The 16,915-nt window shown below is 38.2% G+C and overlaps 1 protein-coding gene across 1 annotated transcript in view; it reads right to left on the bottom strand.

The window, feature by feature from the left end:
- Nucleotides 1-16,915, bottom strand: part of LOC147160409 (uncharacterized) — a 66,442-nt gene that overhangs the window by 39,294 nt on the left and 10,233 nt on the right. The window contains exons 3-12 of the mRNA XM_086057571.1: nt 15,410-16,663; nt 11,331-13,748; nt 9,360-9,701; nt 7,680-8,930; nt 6,039-6,179; nt 5,169-5,486; nt 5,022-5,096; nt 3,654-3,965; nt 1,599-2,333; nt 264-638 (exon numbers count right to left, since the gene is read on the bottom strand). Of these exons, the coding sequence (XP_085913697.1) occupies nt 264-638; nt 1,599-2,333; nt 3,654-3,965; nt 5,022-5,096; nt 5,169-5,486; nt 6,039-6,179; nt 7,680-8,930; nt 9,360-9,701; nt 11,331-13,748; nt 15,410-16,573 (7,131 nt within the window). The 5' untranslated portion in view covers nt 16,574-16,663. The remainder of the gene's footprint in view (nt 1-263; nt 639-1,598; nt 2,334-3,653; nt 3,966-5,021; nt 5,097-5,168; nt 5,487-6,038; nt 6,180-7,679; nt 8,931-9,359; nt 9,702-11,330; nt 13,749-15,409; nt 16,664-16,915) is intronic.

Raw genomic sequence — 16,915 nt, 5'->3', positions numbered from 1 at the left:
TGCATGTTAGCCATATAGTGATCTTGCCGCACTTTCAGCTCAGACTGTAGTTGTTCTGTCTTCTTCTTCTCCAGTGTTAGTCTCTCTTGGTCTACATCAAGACTGTTGTTCATTGAATTTAACATTGCCCTCTCATTGTTGATTCTGTCTGTAGCAGCATCAATATCTTGTCTGGTTCTATCAAGTTCTTCTTTTTGTTTCCCCATGCTTGACAACAGACTACCCAACTGGCTACTTCCACTCAACAGCAGTTTGCTTTTAACTGGTACTTGGTCTCTCACTTGATCAAGGTCTGCAATCATATTTTTCAAGGTAAGTGATATTTTCTCCATGCCATCTTTGTTGGCTTCCAATTGGAGTGCTTTTTTGTAAATGTTTTCAAGTTTCTTCTCATTCACCTCCTGAAGAGTGGCCTTCACTGTTTCTAGTGATTGCATGTTAGCCATTAAGTGATCTTGCCCCACTTTCAGCTCAGAATGTAGTTGTTCCATCTTCTCCTTGTCCTTCTCAAATTCTTCTTTTTGTTTCCCCATGCTTGACAACAGACTACCCAACTGGACACTTCCACTCAACAGCAGTTTGCTTTTAACTGGTACTTGGTCTCTCACTTGATCAAGGTCTGCAAGCATCTTCCTCAAAACAAGTGTGATTTTCTGCACACTTTTCTTGTTGGCTTCTGAATCGAGTAATGTTTTATAATTGCTTTTAACTTTCTTCTCATTCACATCCTGGAGAGTGGCCTTCACTGTTTCTAGTGATTGCATGTTAGCCATTAAGTGATCTTGCCCCACTTTCAGCTCAGAATGTAGTTGTTCCATCTTCTCCTTGTCCTTCTCAAATTCTTCTTTTTGTTTCCCCATGCTTGACAACAGACTACCCAACTGGACACTTCCACTCAACAGCAGTTTGCTTTTAACTGGTACTTGGTCTCTCACTTGATCAAGGTCTGCAAGCATCTTCCTCAAAACAAGTGTGATTTTCTGCACACTTTTCTTGTTGGCTTCTGAATCGAGTAATGTTTTATAATTGCTTTTAACTTTCTTCTCATTCACATCCTGGAGAGTGGCCTTCACTGTTTCTAGTGATTGCATGTTAGCCATTAAGTTATCTTGCCGCACTTTCAGCTCAGAATGTAGTTGTTCCATCTTCTCTTTGTCCTTCTCAAGTTCTTCTTTTGCTTTCACCATGCTTGACAACAGACTACCCAACTGGACACTTCCACTCAACAGCAGTTTGCTTTTAACTGGTACTTGGTCTCTCACTTGATCAAGGTCTGCAAGCATCTTCTTCAAAACAAGTGTGATTTTCTGCACACTTTTCTTGTTGGCTTCTGAATCGATTAATGTTTTATAATTGCCTTTAACTTTCTTCTCATTCACATCCTGGAGAGTGGCCTTCACTGTTTCTAGAGATTGCATGTTAGTCATAAAGTGATCTCGCTGCACTTTCAGCTCAGAATGTAGTTGTTCCATCTTCTCCTTCTCCAGTGTTAGTCTTTCTTGGTCTACAACAAGGCTGTTCTTCATTAGATTTAACATTGTCTTCTCTTTGTTGATTCTGACTGTAGCCGCATCAACATCTTGTCTGTTCACGTCAAGTTCTTCTTTTTGTTTCACCATGCTTGACAACAGACTACCCAACTGGCTACTTCCACTCAACAGCAGTTTGCTTTTAACTGGTACTTGGTCTCTCACTTGATCAAGGTCTGCAAGCATATTTTTCAAGGTAAGTGATATTTTCTCCATGCCATCTTTGTTGGCTTCCAATTGGAGTGCTTTTTTGTAAATGTTTTCAAGTTTCTTCTCATTCACCTCCTGGAGAGTGGCCTTCACTGTTTCTAGAGATTGCATATTAGTCATTAAGTGATCTTGCCGCACTTTCAGCTCAGACTGTAGTTGTTCTGTCTTCTTCTTCTCCAGTGTTAGTCTCTCTTGGTCTACAACAAGACTGTTCTTCATTAGATTTAACATTGCCCTGTCATTGTAGATTCTGCCTGTAGCAGCATCAACATCTTGTCTGTTACTGTCAAGTTCTTCTTTTTGTTTTCCCATGCTTGACAACAGACTACCCAACTGGATACTTCTTTTCAAGAGCAGTTGGCTTTTAAATGGTACTTGGTCGGTAATCTGATCAAGGTCTGCAAGCATATTTTTCAAGGTAAGTGATATTTTTTCCATGCCATCTTTGTTGGCTTCCAATTGGAGTGCTTTTTTGTAAATGTTTTCAAGTTTCTTCTCATTCACCTCTTGGAGAGTGGCCTTCACTGTTTCTAGAGATTGCATGTTTGTCATAAAGTGAACTTGCTGCACTTTCAGCTCAGAATGTAGTTGTTCCATCTTCTCCTTCTCCAGTGTTAGTCTTTCTTGGTCTACAACAAGGCTGTTCTTCATTTGATTTAACATTGTCTTCTCTTTGTTGATTCTGACTGTAGCCGCATCAACATCTTGTCTGTTCACGTCAAGTTCTTCTTTTTGTTTAACCATGCTTGACAACAGACTACCCAACTGGCTACTTCCACTCAACAGCAGTTTGCTTTTAACTGGTACTTGGTCTCTCACTTGATCAAGGTCTGCAAGCATATTTTTCAAGGTAAGTGATATTTTTTCCATGCCATCTTTGTTGGCTTCCAATTGGAGTGCATTTTTGTAAATGTTTTCAAGTTTCTTCTCATTCACCTCTTGGAGAGTGGCCTTCACTGTTTCTAGAGATTGCATGTTTGTCATAAAGTGAACTTGCTGCACTTTCAGCTCAGAATGTAGTTGTTCCATCTTCTCCTTCTCCAGTGTTAGTCTATCTTGGTCTACAACAAGACTGTTCTTCATTAGATTTAACATTGTCTTCTCTTTGTTGATTCTGACTGTAGCCGCATCAACATCTTGTATGTTCAGGTCAAGTTCTTCTTTTTGTTTCCCCATGCTTGACAACAGACTACCCAACTGGCTACTTCCACTCAACAGCAGTTTGCTTTTAACTGGTACTTGGTCTCTCACTTGATCAAGGTCTGCAATCATATTTTTCAAGGTAAGTGATATTTTCTCCATGCCATCTTTGTTGGCTTCCAATTGGAGTGCTTTTTTGTAAATGTTTTCAAGTTTTTTCTCATTCACCTCCTGAAGAGTGGCCTTCACTCTTTCTAGTGATTGCATGTTAGCCTTTAAGTGATCTTGACCCACTTTCAGCTCAGAATGTAGTTGTTCCATCTTATCCTTGTCCTTCTCAAATTCTTCTTTTTGTTTCCCCATGCTTGACAACAGACTACCCAACTGGACACTTCCACTCAACAGCAGTTTGCTTTTAACTGGTACTTGGTCTCTCACTTGATCAAGGTCTGCAAGCATCTTCCTCAAAACAAGTGTGATTTTCTGCACACTTTTCTTGTTGGCTTCTGAATCGAGTAATGTTTTATAATTGCCTTTAACTTTCTTCTCATTCACATCCTGGAGAGTGGCCTTCACTGTTTCTAGAGATTGCATGTTAGTCATAAAGTGATCTCGCTGCACTTTCAGCTCAGAATGTAGTTGTTCCATCTTCTCCTTCTCCAGTGTTAGTCTTTCTTGGTCTACAACAAGGCTGTTCTTCATTAGATTTAACATTGTATTCTCTTTGTTGATTCTGACTGTAGCCGCATCAACATCTTGTCTGTTCACGTCAAGTTCTTCTTTTTGTTTCACCATGCTTGACAACAGACTACCCAACTGGCTACTTCCACTCAACAGCAGTTTGCTTTTAACTGGTACTTGGTCTCTCACTTGATCAAGGTCTGCAAGCATATTTTTCAAGGTAAGTGATAATTTCTCCATGCCATCTTTGTTGGCTTCCAATTGGAGTGTTTTTTTGTAAATGTTTTCAAGTTTCTTCTCATTCACCTCTTGGAGAGTGGCCTTCACTGTTTCTAGAGATTGCATGTTTGTCATAAAGTGAACTTGCTGCACTTTCAGCTCAGAATGTAGTTGTTCCATCTTCTCCTTCTCCAGTGTTAGTCTATCTTGGTCTACAACAAGACTGTTCTTCATTAGATTTAACATTGTCTTCTCTTTGTTGATTCTGACTGTAGCCGCATCAACATCTTGTAAGTTCACGTCAAGTTCTTCTTTTTGTTTCCCCATGCTTGACAACAGACTACCCAACTGGCTACTTCCACTCAACAGCAGTTTGCTTTTAACTGGTACTTGGTCTCTCACTTGATCAAGGTCTGCAATCATATTTTTCAAGGTAAGTGATATTTTCTCCATGCCATCTTTGTTGGCTTCCAATTGGAGTGCTTTTTTGTAAATGTTTTCAAGTTTTTTCTCATTCACCTCCTGAAGAGTGGCCTTCACTCTTTCTAGTGATTGCATGTTAGCCTTTAAGTGATCTTGACCCACTTTCAGCTCAGAATGTAGTTGTTCCATCTTCTCCTTGTCCTTCTCAAATTCTTCTTTTTGTTTCCCCATGCTTGACAACAGACTACCCAACTGGACACTTCCACTCAACAGCAGTTTGCTTTTAACTGGTACTTGGTCTCTCACTTGATCAAGGTCTGCAAGCATCTTCCTCAAAACAAGTGTGATTTTCTGCACACTTTTCTTGTTGGCTTCTGAATCGAGTAATGTTTTATAATTGCTTTTAACTTTCTTCTCATTCACATCCTGGAGAGTGGCCTTCACTGTTTCTAGTGATTGCATGTTAGCCATTAAGTTATCTTGCCGCACTTTCAGATCAGAATGTAGTTGTTCCATCTTCTCTTTGTCCTTCTCAAGTTCTTCTTTTGCTTTCACCATGCTTGACAACAGACTACCCAACTGGACACTTCCACTCAACAGCAGTTTGCTTTTAACTGGTACTTGGTCTCTCACTTGATCAAGGTCTGCAAGAATCTTCTTCTTCAAAACAAGTGTGATTTTCTGCACACTTTTCTTGTTGGCTTCTGAATCGATTAATGTTTTATAATTGCCTTTAACTTTCTTCTCATTCACATCCTGGAGAGTGGCCTTCACTGTTTCTAGAGATTGCATGTTAGTCATAAAGTGATCTCGCTGCACTTTCAGCTCAGAATTTAGTTGTTCCATCTTCTCCTTCTCCAGTGTTAGTCTTTCTTGGTCTACAACAAGGCTGTTCTTCATTAGATTTAACATTGTCTTCTCTTTGTTGATTCTGACTGTAGCCGCATCAACATCTTGTCTGTTCACGTCAAGTTCTTCTTTTTGTTTCACCATGCTTGACAACAGACTACCCAACTGGCTACTTCCACTCAACAGCAGTTTGCTTTTAACTGGTACTTGGTCTCTCACTTGATCAAGGTCTGCAAGCATATTTTTCAAGGTAATTGATATTTTCTCCATGCCATCTTTGTTGGCTTCCAATTGGAGTGCTTTTTTGTAAATGTTTTCAAGTTTCTTCTCATTCACCTCCTGGAGAGTGGCCTTCACTGTTTCTAGAGATTGCATATTAGTCATTAAGTGATCTTGCCGCACTTTCAGCTCAGACTGTAGTTGTTCTGTCTTCTTCTTCTCCAGTGTTAGTCTCTCTTGGTCTACAACAAGACTGTTCTTCATTAGATTTAACATTGACCTGTCATTGTTGATTCTGCCTGTAGCAGCATCAACATCTTGTCTGTTCACGTCAAGTTCTTCTTTTTGTTTCCCCATGCTTGACAACAGACTACCCAACTGGACACTTCCACTCAACAGCAGTTTGCTTTTAACTGGTACTTGGTCTCTCACTTGATCAAGGTCTGAAAGCATCTTCTTCAAAACAAGTGTGATTTTCTGCACACTTTTCTTGTTGGCTTCTGAATCGATTAATGTTTTATAATTGCCTTTAACTTTCTTCTCATTCACATCCTGGAGAGTGGCCTTCACTGTTTCTAGAGATTGCATGTTAGTCATAAAGTGATCTCGCTGCACTTTCAGCTCAGAATGTAGTTGTTCCATCTTCTCCTTCTCCAGTGTTAGTCTTTCTTGGTCTACAACAAGGCTGTTCTTCATTAGATTTAACATTGTCTTCTCTTTGTTGATTCTGACTGTAGCCGCATCAACATCTTGTCTGTTCACGTCAAGTTCTTCTTTTTGTTTCACCATGCTTGACAACAGACTACCCAACTGGCTACTTCCACTCAACAGCAGTTTGCTTTTAACTGGTACTTGGTCACTCACTTGATCAAGGTCTGCAAGCATATTTTTCAAGGTAAGTGATATTTTCTCCATGCCATCTTTGTTGGCTTCGAATTGGAGTGCTTTTTTGTAAATGTTTTCAAGTTTCTTCTCATTAACCTCCTGAAGAGTGGCCTTCTCTGTTTCTAGGGATTGCATGTTAGCCATATAGTGATCTTGCCGCAATTTCAGCTCAGACTGTAGTTGTTCTGTCTTCTTCTTCTCCAGTGTTAGTCTCTCTTGGTCTACATCAAGACTGTTGTTCATTGAATTTAACATTGCCCTCTCATTGTTGATTCTGTCTGTAGCAGGATCAATATCTTGTCTGGTTCTATCAAGTTCTTCTTTTTGTTTCCCCATGCTTGACAACAGACTACCCAACTGGCTACTTCCACTCAACAGCAGTTTGCTTTTAACTGGTACTTGGTCTCTCACTTGACCAAGGTCTGCAAGCATATTTTTCAAGGTAAGTGATAATTTCTCCATGCCATCTTTGTTGGCTTCCAATTGGAGTGCTTTTTTGTAAATGTTTTCAAGTTTCTTCTCATTCACCTCTTGGAGAGTGGCCTTCACTGTTTCTAGAGATTGCATGTTTGTCATAAAGTGAACTTGCTGCACTTTCAGCTCAGAATGTAGTTGTTCCATCTTCTCCTTCTCCAGTGTTAGTCTATCTTGGTCTACAACAAGACTGTTCTTCATTAGATTTAACATTGTCTTCTCTTTGTTGATTCTGACTGTAGCCGCATCAACATCTTGTATGTTCACGTCAAGTTCTTCTTTTTGTTTCCCAATGCTTGACAACAGACTACCCAACTGGCTACTTCCACTCAACAGCAGTTTGCTTTTAACTGGTACTTGGTCTCTCACTTGATCAAGGTCTGCAATCATATTTTTCAAGGTAAGTGATATTTTCTCCATGCCATCTTTGTTGGCTTCCAATTGGAGTGCTTTTTTGTAAATGTTTTCAAGTTTCTTCTCATTCACCTCCTGAAGAGTGGCCTTCACTGTTTCTAGTGATTGCATGTTAGCCATTAAGTGATCTTGCCGCACTTTCAGCTCAGAATGTAGTTGTTCCATCTTCTCTTTGTCCTTCTCAAGTTCTTCTTTTTGTTTCACCATGCTTGACAACAGACTACCCAACTGGACACTTCCACTCAACAGCAGTTTGCTTTTAACTGGTACTTGGTCTCTCACTTGATCAAGGTCTGCAAGCATCTTCTTCAAAACAAGTGTGATTTTCTGCACACTTTTCTTGTTGGCTTCTGAATCGATTAATGTTTTATAATTGCCTTTAACTTTCTTCTCATTCACATCCTGGAGAGTGGCCTTCACTGTTTCTAGAGATTGCATGTTAGTCATAAAGTGATCTCGATGCACTTTCAGCTCAGAATGTAGTTGTTCCGTCTTTTCCTTCTCCAGTGTTAGTCTTTCTTGGTCTACAACAAGGCTGTTCTTCATTAGATTTAACATTGTCTTCTCTTTGTTGATTCTGACTGTAGCCGCATCAACATCTTGTCTGTTCACGTCAAGTTCTTCTTTTTGTTTCACCATGCTTGACAACAGACTACCCAACTGGCTACTTCCACTCAACAGCAGTTTGCTTTTAACTGGTACTTGGTCTCTCATTTGATCAAGGTCTGCAAGCATATTTTTCAAGGTAAGTGATATTTTCTCCATGCCATTTTTGTTGGCTTCCAATTGGAGTGCTTTTTTGTAAATGTTTTCAAGTTTCTTCTCATTCACCTCCTGGAGAGTGGCCTTCACTGTTTCTAGAGATTGCATATTAGTCATTAAGTGATCTTGCCGCACTTTCAGCTCAGACTGTAGTTGTTCTGTCTTCTTCTTCTCCAGTGTTAGTCTCTCTTGGTCTACAACAAGACTGTTCTTCATTAGATTTAACATTGCCCTGTCATTGTTGATTCTGCCTGTAGCAGCATCAACATCTTGTCTGTTACTGTCAAGTTCTTCTTTTTGTTTTCCCATGCTTGACAACAGACTACCCAACTGGATACTTCTTTTCAAGAGCAGTTGGCTTTTAAATGGTACTTGGTCGGTATTCTGATAAAGGTCTGCAAGCATATTTTTCAAGGTAAGTGATATTTTCTCCATGCCATCTTTGTTGGCTTCCAATTGGAGTGCTTTTTTGTAAATGTTTTCAAGTTTCTTCTCATTAACCTCCTGAAGAGTGGCCTTCTCTGTTTCTAGGGATTGCATGTTAGCCATATAGTGATCTTGCCGCACTTTCAGCTCAGACTGTAGTTGTTCTGTCTTCTTCTTCTCCAGTGTTAGTCTCTCTTGGTCTACATCAAGACTGTTGTTCATTGAATTTAACATTGCCCTCTCATTGTTGATTCTGTCTGTAGCAGCATCAATATCTTGTCTGGTTCTATCAAGTTCTTCTTTTTGTTTCCCCATGCTTGACAACAGACTACCCAACTGGCTACTTCCACTCAACAGCAGTTTGCTTTTAACTGGTACTTGGTCTCTCACTTGATCAAGATCTGCAAGCATCTTCTTCAAAACAAGTGTGATTTTCTGCACATTTTTCTTGTTGGCTTCTAAATCGAGTAATGTTTTATAATTGCCTTTAACTTTCTTCTCATTCACATCCTGGAGAGTTGCCTTCATTGTTTCTAGCGATTGCATGTTAGCCATATGGCGATCTTGCCGCACTTTCAGCTCAGAATCCAGTTGTTCCGTCTTCTCCTTCTCCAGTGTTAGTCTCTTTTGGTCTACAACAAGACTGTTCTTCATTAGATTTAACATTGTCCTTTCTTTGTTGATTCTGACTGTAGCCGCATCAACATCTTGTCTGTTCACGTCAAGTTCTTCTTTTTGTTTCACCATGCTTGACAACAGACTACCCAACTGGCTACTTCCACTCAACAGCAGTTTGCTTTTAACTGGTACTTGGTCTCTCACTTGATCAAGGTCTGCAAGCATATTTTTCAAGGTAAGTGATATTTTCTCCATGCCATCTTTGTTGGCTTCCAATTGGAGTGCTTTTTTGTAAATGTTTTCAAGTTTCTTCTCATTAACCTCCTGAAGAGTGGCCTTCTCTGTTTTTAGGGATTGCATGTTAGCCATATGGCGATCTTTCTGCACTTTCAGCTCAGAATCCAGTTGTTCCGTCTTCTCCTTCTCCAGTGTTAGTCTTTCTTGGTCTACAACAAGACTGTTCTTCATTAGATTTAACATTGTCTTCTCATTGTTGATTCTGTCTGTAGCAGCATCAATATCTTGTCTGGTTCTATCAAGTTCTTCTTTTTGTTTCACCATGCTTGACAACAGACTACCCAACTGGACACTTCCACTCAACAGCAGTTTGCTTTTAACTGGTAATTGGTCTCTCACTTGATCAAGGTCTGCAAGCATCTTCTTCAAAACAAGTGTGATTTTCTGCACACTTTTCTTGTTGGCTTCTGAATCGAGGAATGTTTTATAATTGCCTTTAACTTTCTTCTCATTCACATCCTGGAGAGTGGCCTTTACTGTTTCTAGAGATTGCATGTTAGTCATAAAGTGATCTCGCTGCACTTTCAGCTCAGAATGTAGTTGTTCCATCTTCTCCTTCTCCAGTGTTAGTCTTTCTTGGTCTACAACAAGGCTGTTCTTCATTAGATTTAACATTGTCTTCTCTTTGCTGATTCTGACTGTAGCCGCATCAACATCTTGTCTGTTCACGTCAAGTTCTTCTTTTTGTTTCACCATGCTTGACAACAGACTACCCAACTTGCTACTTCCACTCAACAGCAGTTTGCTTTTAACTGGTACTTGGTCTCTCACTTGATCAAGGTCTGCAAGCATATTTTTCAAGGTAAGTGATATTTTCTCCATGCCATCTTTGTTGGCTTCCAATTGGAGTGCTTTTTTGTAAATGTTTTCAAGTTTCTTCTCATTAACCTCCTGAAGAGTGGCCTTCTCTGTTTTTAGGGATTGCATGTTAGCCATAGAGTGATCTTGCCGCACTTTCAGCTCAGACTGTAGTTGTTCTGTCTTCTTCTTCTCCAGTGTTAGTCTCTCTTGGTCTACATCAAGACTGTTGTTCATTGAATTTAACATTGCCCTCTCATTGTTGATTCTGTCTGTAGCAGCATCAATATCTTGTCTGGTTCTATCAAGTTCTTCTTTTTGTTTCCCCATGCTTGACAACAGACTACCCAACTGGCTACTTCCACTCAACAGCAGTTTGCTTTTAACTGGTACTTGGTCTCTCACTTGATCAAGATCTGCAAGCATCTTCTTCAAAACAAGTGTGATTTTCTGCACATTTTTCTTGTTGGCTTCTAAATCGAGTAATGTTTTATAATTGCCTTTAAATTTCTTCTCATTCACATCCTGGAGAGTTGCCTTCACTGTTTCTAGCGATTGCATGTTAGCCATATGGCGATCTTGCTGCACTTTCAGCTCAGAATCCAGTTGTTCCGTCTTCTCCTTCTCCAGTGTTAGTCTTTCTTGGTCTACAACAAGACTGTTCTTCATTAGATTTAACATTGTCTTCTCATTGTTGATTCTGTCTGTAGCAGCATCAATATCTTGTCTGGTTCTATCAAGTTCTTCTTTTTGTTTCACCATGCTTGACAACAGACTACCCAACGGAATACTTCCTCTCAACATAAGTTTGTTTTTAACTGGTACTTGGATTCTCACTTGATCAAGGTCTGCAAGCATCTTTTTCAAGACAAGTGTGATTTTCTGCACATTTTTCTTGTTGGCTTCTAAATCATGTAATGTTTTATAATTGCTTTGAAGTTTCTTCTCATTTACATCCTGGAGAGTGGCCTTCACTGTTTCTAGCGATTGCATGTTAGCCATATGGCGATCTTGCTGCACTTTCAGCTCAGAATCCAGTTGTTCCGTCTTCTCCTTCTCCAGTGTTAGTCTTTCTTGGTCTACAACAAGACTGTTCTTCATTAGATTTAACATTGTCTTCTCATTGTTGATTCTGTCTGTAGCAGCATCAATATCTTGTCTGGTTCTATCAAGTTCTTCTTTTTGTTTCCCCATGCTTGACAACAGACTACCCAACTGGCTACTTCCACTCAACAGCAGTTTGCTTTTAACTGGTACTTGGTCTCTCACTTGATCAAGGTCTGCAAGCATCTTCTTCAAAACAAGTGTGATTTTCTGCACATTTTTCTTGTTGGCTTCTGAATCGAGTAATGTTTCATAAATGCCTTTAATTTTCTTCTCAATCACCTCCTGGAGAGTGGCCTTCACTGTTTCTAGCGATTGCATGTTAGTCATTAAGTAATCTTGCTGCACTTTCAGCTCAGAATGCATTTGTTCCGTCTTCTCTTTCTCCTTCTCAAGTTCTTCTTTTTGTTTCACCATACTTGACAACAGACTACCCAACTGGACACTTTCTCTCAACAGCAGTTTGCTTTTAAATGGTACTTGGTCTCTCACTTGATCAAGGTCTGCAAGCATCTTTTTCAAGACAAGTGTGATTTTTTGCAATTTTTTCTTGTTGGCTTCTAAATCGAGTAATGCTTTATAATTGCCTTTAACTTTCTTCTCATTCACATCCTGGAGAGTGGCCTTCACTGTTTTTAGCGATTGCATGTTAGTCATTAAGTGATCTTGGTGCACTTTCACCTCAGATTGTTCTGTCTTCTCCTTCTCAAGTTTGTCTTTTTGTTTCCCCATGCTTGACAACAGACTACCAAACTGGATACTCCCTCTCAAGAGCAGTTTGCTTTTAAATAACACGCAGAGATTTCTTTTATTGTTCCTGAGCTCACACATTGTTATTTCCAATTCATTTGTTGTTTCCTTTAGTAGTTCTTTATTTTTCTCCAGCAAAGTAAATTTTTGCTGTATGTCAACCTTGTTATTGTTCATATTACACCTTATCAATTGCAGCACATTTTTTCTTTTCTTTATAGTTTTTCTTACCTCCTGTATTATTTTCTTTAAATCACACATTTCCTTTCTACTTTTAATTTCTAGACTTATGTGTTGCATTTCAGATTTTACTTTAGTTGCGATTTTTGGTTGTCTGCTTATCTTTTTCTTGATGTCATGAATTGTTTGGGTCAGATATTCGCAGTGCATTCTCATACTTGTATGCATTTCCACGAATTTATGAATCATGTCACTCTTGTTTTCACTCTTATTAGAGTTGTTTGAAATCATAGACATCGTGGCCTCTTTCTGGCATCTTTGCATATTCAATTTTAGGATCTCTAAAAGATCCATCTCTTTGGTTACTATCTCCATTTGCCTATTTAGTTCTTTTTGCCTCTTCTGTGTAACTCTTATCAGTGATTTCTTCTCTAATTTGATCTCGGCATAATTCTTTTTATTGTCTTGCTCTATTCGACTGATTCTTCTTAAAAGATTTAGATTGTCTTTTTGTTTGATCTCCAACTCAGATTTTAACAGTTCAATCTCCTTGGTTTCTCTTTTCACACTTTCTAATTTCATGTCAAGCTCTTTCTTTTGTATTTGTATTTCTTTCGTGATGTCAAGCATTTTATTTATTTGTTTTTTGAAAGGGATCATAGTCTTTGATTTTTTCATCATCACATTAAATGTAAGAGTCTTGCTGTCTCTTTTGAAAGCAGTGAGAAATGCTTTTTGTTTGCATAAATGACCCTTTGCCATTTCCATTTTCTCACTACTTGTTTCTTTTTGTATGTGAATCCTTTGCATTGTGTCGTGTAAACCAATGAGGTTATTGCCCTTTAGACTAATTTGTTCTTGATCTGTTTTGCCTAATACTTTTTGAACTTTCGTCCTTTCTAAATGTTTAACCCTTGGATTGTTGCATCCACAAATTGCAACAGTTGAGTCATTGGTACTGCCATGCATTTTTTCAGGCAGACCATTTTGTTGTTGTTGCAGTTTGAACCTCAGAAGTTCCAACTCATCCCTCTCTTTTATTATTTTTTCAAGTGTTTTGCCAAATTCTTTTTCCTTTTTTTTAATCTTGATGTTCATGAATACTGTTTCTTTTTTCATTTGAAACCAGATATTTGTTGATTCCTCCATTTTTCTCTTGAATTTTTTAAATGCTAGTTCACTTTGTTGTTTCCTTAGGTCAAGCTCTGTCTTTAGCCACGCTATTTCTTGTAACTCTTGTTTAATCACTTGATTTTTATCATCAAGTTGCTCTTTTTGTCTTCGTATATCCTCCAGGTCTTGTTTTTTTAAAAAGCCTTTTTTGACACTTCTGTCTTCATTTTTGCTTTGTGGTTCATTTTGAACTTCCTCTGGATTTTCAGTTTTGGTGCATATATATTGTAAATTATATTCCGTCTTTGGTCTTTGCAAATTATTGATATCCACTATCAGTCTGGCAACCTCCTCATGTCTCTCCTCTATGTCCTCCAGAGAATGTTTAATTGTCTTTCTCAGTTTTTCATCTTGGACCTTGAGTTCATATGCCTCATTTTCGGCATATTCCATTTTTCTTCTTAATTCAGCCAAAAGTATTTTTTCAATCACTTCTATCTCTGTTTTTTCTGTGTCATCTGGTGTAAGTGTTTCGTCCTTGACTTCTGTGCAAGTTTCATTCTGGGGTTCTTCATTAGATGTGAATACAGATTTTTTGATTGAAGTGCCTTCATAGTTCCATCCGCTGAACTGAGGATTCTTCATATTCAGTTTGTCCTTTAAAAAAAAAAAGTGTTTCATTATTATTTTTAATTTTTTAAACGCCTAGTTTGAGACCTGTTCTTGGCTTTACAAAGTGTGCCAGATTTTCCGTTAAAACATTATTTTGTCAAAACCATACTAGAGATATAGTATAACCCCGAATGATGGCTCATGCTCAACTACGGATGCTATCCCCACATGGAACTGCCCAGAGAGCCAACAACAATAAGGTGCTTCAACTTCACTCAGAGCTAACACTCGTTAAGTCGAAGATCTGTTAGATAATTAAGACCAAGATATCAGCGGTCACACCTATATTGAGAAAGCCGATCGATATGTCAAAACTTAGCAGTTATTGGAATCAGAGAGGGGGAGACGAGTCTAGCTGCAAACTCATGGGCGCGTGGAGCTTATTCTTCCAGTAAGTTATAATGGGATTCGCTATAAAAAAAAAAAAAAAGAAGTAATTTCTGAATAAACTGCTTACACATTATATATATTATATGTATATTGTTGATACCAAAGTCTATTTTACTATTGCTAATAGTTATTCTGAATTGGATGCCTTTCATTGTTAACATATCAAATTGAATCCCCTTGTTTTGAAGCCAATCTCAAAAACCTTTCCAAAAAAATAAAGAAAAATAAATGATGTTCCAGGTTTTCAGTTTCAGTTTCACAGCAAACTCATTTCCCGGTTTCTATTATTTTAGAAATTCCTTAGTTGGGTAAATTTTGTTCAAGGTTTTGAATTTGTCTTCCTTCATCTTAATTGGTATCGGAAAAGACAGGCAATTACATCTGATCTTCTTAATTTTTATTTTTATTTTGAAATATAGTTCCTCTTTACTGAGTTTGGGAAACCACAAGTTAATGTCTTAAAAAAGATTTGTTATTAAACTTGGGCTTACAAAAATCAATGCCTCCAATCTAGGGCTGGGCAAAAAATCTAATTAATTTGATGAATCGTCATTTTAAAAATTTAATCATTGAAAATTTGCTAAATTGCCAATTTTGTTTTCTGGATTATAAGAAAGCAATCTTATTTTTTTCATAGTCCTGAAGTACGATATTCTGACATCATGAAGAGGTTGTTCAGTCTCTCTATGCGGTCCAGCACCAAAATTTAGCTTGTGGTCCGATAATGGTCCGCGAACTTATGGTAGGGACCAACAAGTCCTCCAACATAAAACGATCAAATTGGTCGTTTTACCATGGACCAAAATAAGACCAAGTTTACGTATTGTAGTTTAGCAACCTCTATTGGCCATGTTCTATCAGCCATGTTAAATAGCGAAAAAAATAGTAAAGGGACTCTAACCCAGGTCGTCTGGTCTAAAGACGGACTAATGGTTGGGGTTACGATGAGGCTTTCAGTGAGGTTGTACAGTACACGTTACGTCTTTACATGCTTTAATGGTTGAGGTTAGGAAAAGGCTCAGTGAGGTTGTAGTACAAAACATGTAATCAACACTAAAACAATCACTGGCCAGGGTTCGAGTCCCAATAACTTCACTTATGGTTCAGTTTACTATTTTTTTAATATTTAACATGGCCGATAGAGGTCGCTAAACTACAATACGTAGCACTTGGTCGTAATTTGGCACATTTCAAATGACCTATGTGGTCGTTCATTGTTGGAGGACTGTCTCGTAGGGACACCTGCCCTAGCGAACACACTCTCGGCAGGAAAACAGACAAGACAGACTTACCCTCTTCTCTGGCGTTGTTCTTGTCAGCTCATCGATGTGAGCTTGTGCGGCTTGGGCACCTCGACAGCAGTGTTTAGCCATTGCCGCAATTGTTTGCATCAGATCCTCTTGTTTTTCTTCCAGCTCATCTCTTTGTTTTTGCAGCTTCAGCTTGAGGATTTCTAATTCATCCCTCTCTTTCATGTTTCTTTCTAGTCGTTGGTCAAGTTCTTGATGTTTTTTTTTAACTTGACATCGCATGCTTTTGATTGCCTGTTTTGTGAATTCCTTTGCATTCTGTTTTCTCGCCAAGTGCATCATCTTTCTTTTGTCTTTAGCATTCACTTTGTTCTTTGGGTACATGATCCTGTTTTCTTCCATATGCTTTCCTCTATTTACTGTATGTTTTATAATAAGTTGTCCACTTTTTTCCGGCTCACAAGATTTGGAAAATGTATTTGTTTTTTCAAGAATTTCTTTAAGTTTAATTTCTGGGGAAGCCATTTTTTGTATTGTAGTCTGTGTTTGCATTTGAGTCCAAATGTTCTCAGTATGCTTGACAATGACAGTCATTGTGTTAATAATGTGCTTAATTCCATTTTTAAGTTGTGAAACTTCTTTTCCATTTCTGTTCAACGCTTGATTTAAATGTGCCATGCTTTTCTGCATGCATTCCTTGGCCTGCTTTGCACCAATAATTGCTTTCCAGTTCTTAATCATCAAGATTTGAATACACCTGTCACCTGTTAAACACTGCTTTATTTGGTCGTCAGGTTCATTTAGACCTTCCTTGTTTTTCGCAGATTTTGACTTGTACAATTTCATCAATTTTAAGTTGTGTTGCTTTGTTTTAATGTCATTATGTTGTCTCCCCAGAATTTTACTCTCTCTCTTCATGACGGTCAATGTTTCCTGAAGAAGCATTTGTTCATTCCTGGCTGTCTCCATGCTCATCCCAACTTTCTGAGTAAAATGTTTCAATTGTAATCTAAAAGTTCTTACAAGGAGGGCTTGGTCATGTTTTTCATCTCTTAGAATTTCTATGTCCCTACGTTGCTTAGTTACTATTGTCTTAAGGAATTCGAGTTCATGTTTACCTCCTTGTATTATTTTCCAAATTTGTTCGGTATTCTGACGAATAGATGACATCTTTCTTTTCAGACTATTTTTGTAGTTTTTGTATCAGTTTTTCTGTGAATTTTCTTTCACTTCGCTTCGTCTTCTTTTGTTGCATCTGTCCTGTACACAAACACACACACACACACACACACACACACACATACAAAATCTGTATTTATATGCATGCTAGCCCTGAGGATATAAAATGTCAACACACACCTGTTCAAAAGCCAGGTTTCAGTTATATAGTTAAAAAAATTAATAAATGAATAAATAAACGAGACCAAGATAAACCATTCCAATACTTTTGTCAGCCATTAATGTGTCCTATTATGGAGGACCAAAACTGCCAAAATTAAAAATAAATAAATT

Source organism: Leptonotus elevatus, chromosome 16, assembly GCF_054856555.1.
Source record: "Leptonotus elevatus isolate MCC_2025b chromosome 16, RoL_Lele_1.0, whole genome shotgun sequence".
Taxonomy (NCBI): Eukaryota; Metazoa; Chordata; class Actinopteri; order Syngnathiformes; family Syngnathidae; genus Leptonotus; species Leptonotus elevatus.
The sequence above is the reverse complement of the archived record's forward strand: the minus strand, read 5'-3'. Positions and strand labels throughout refer to the sequence as shown.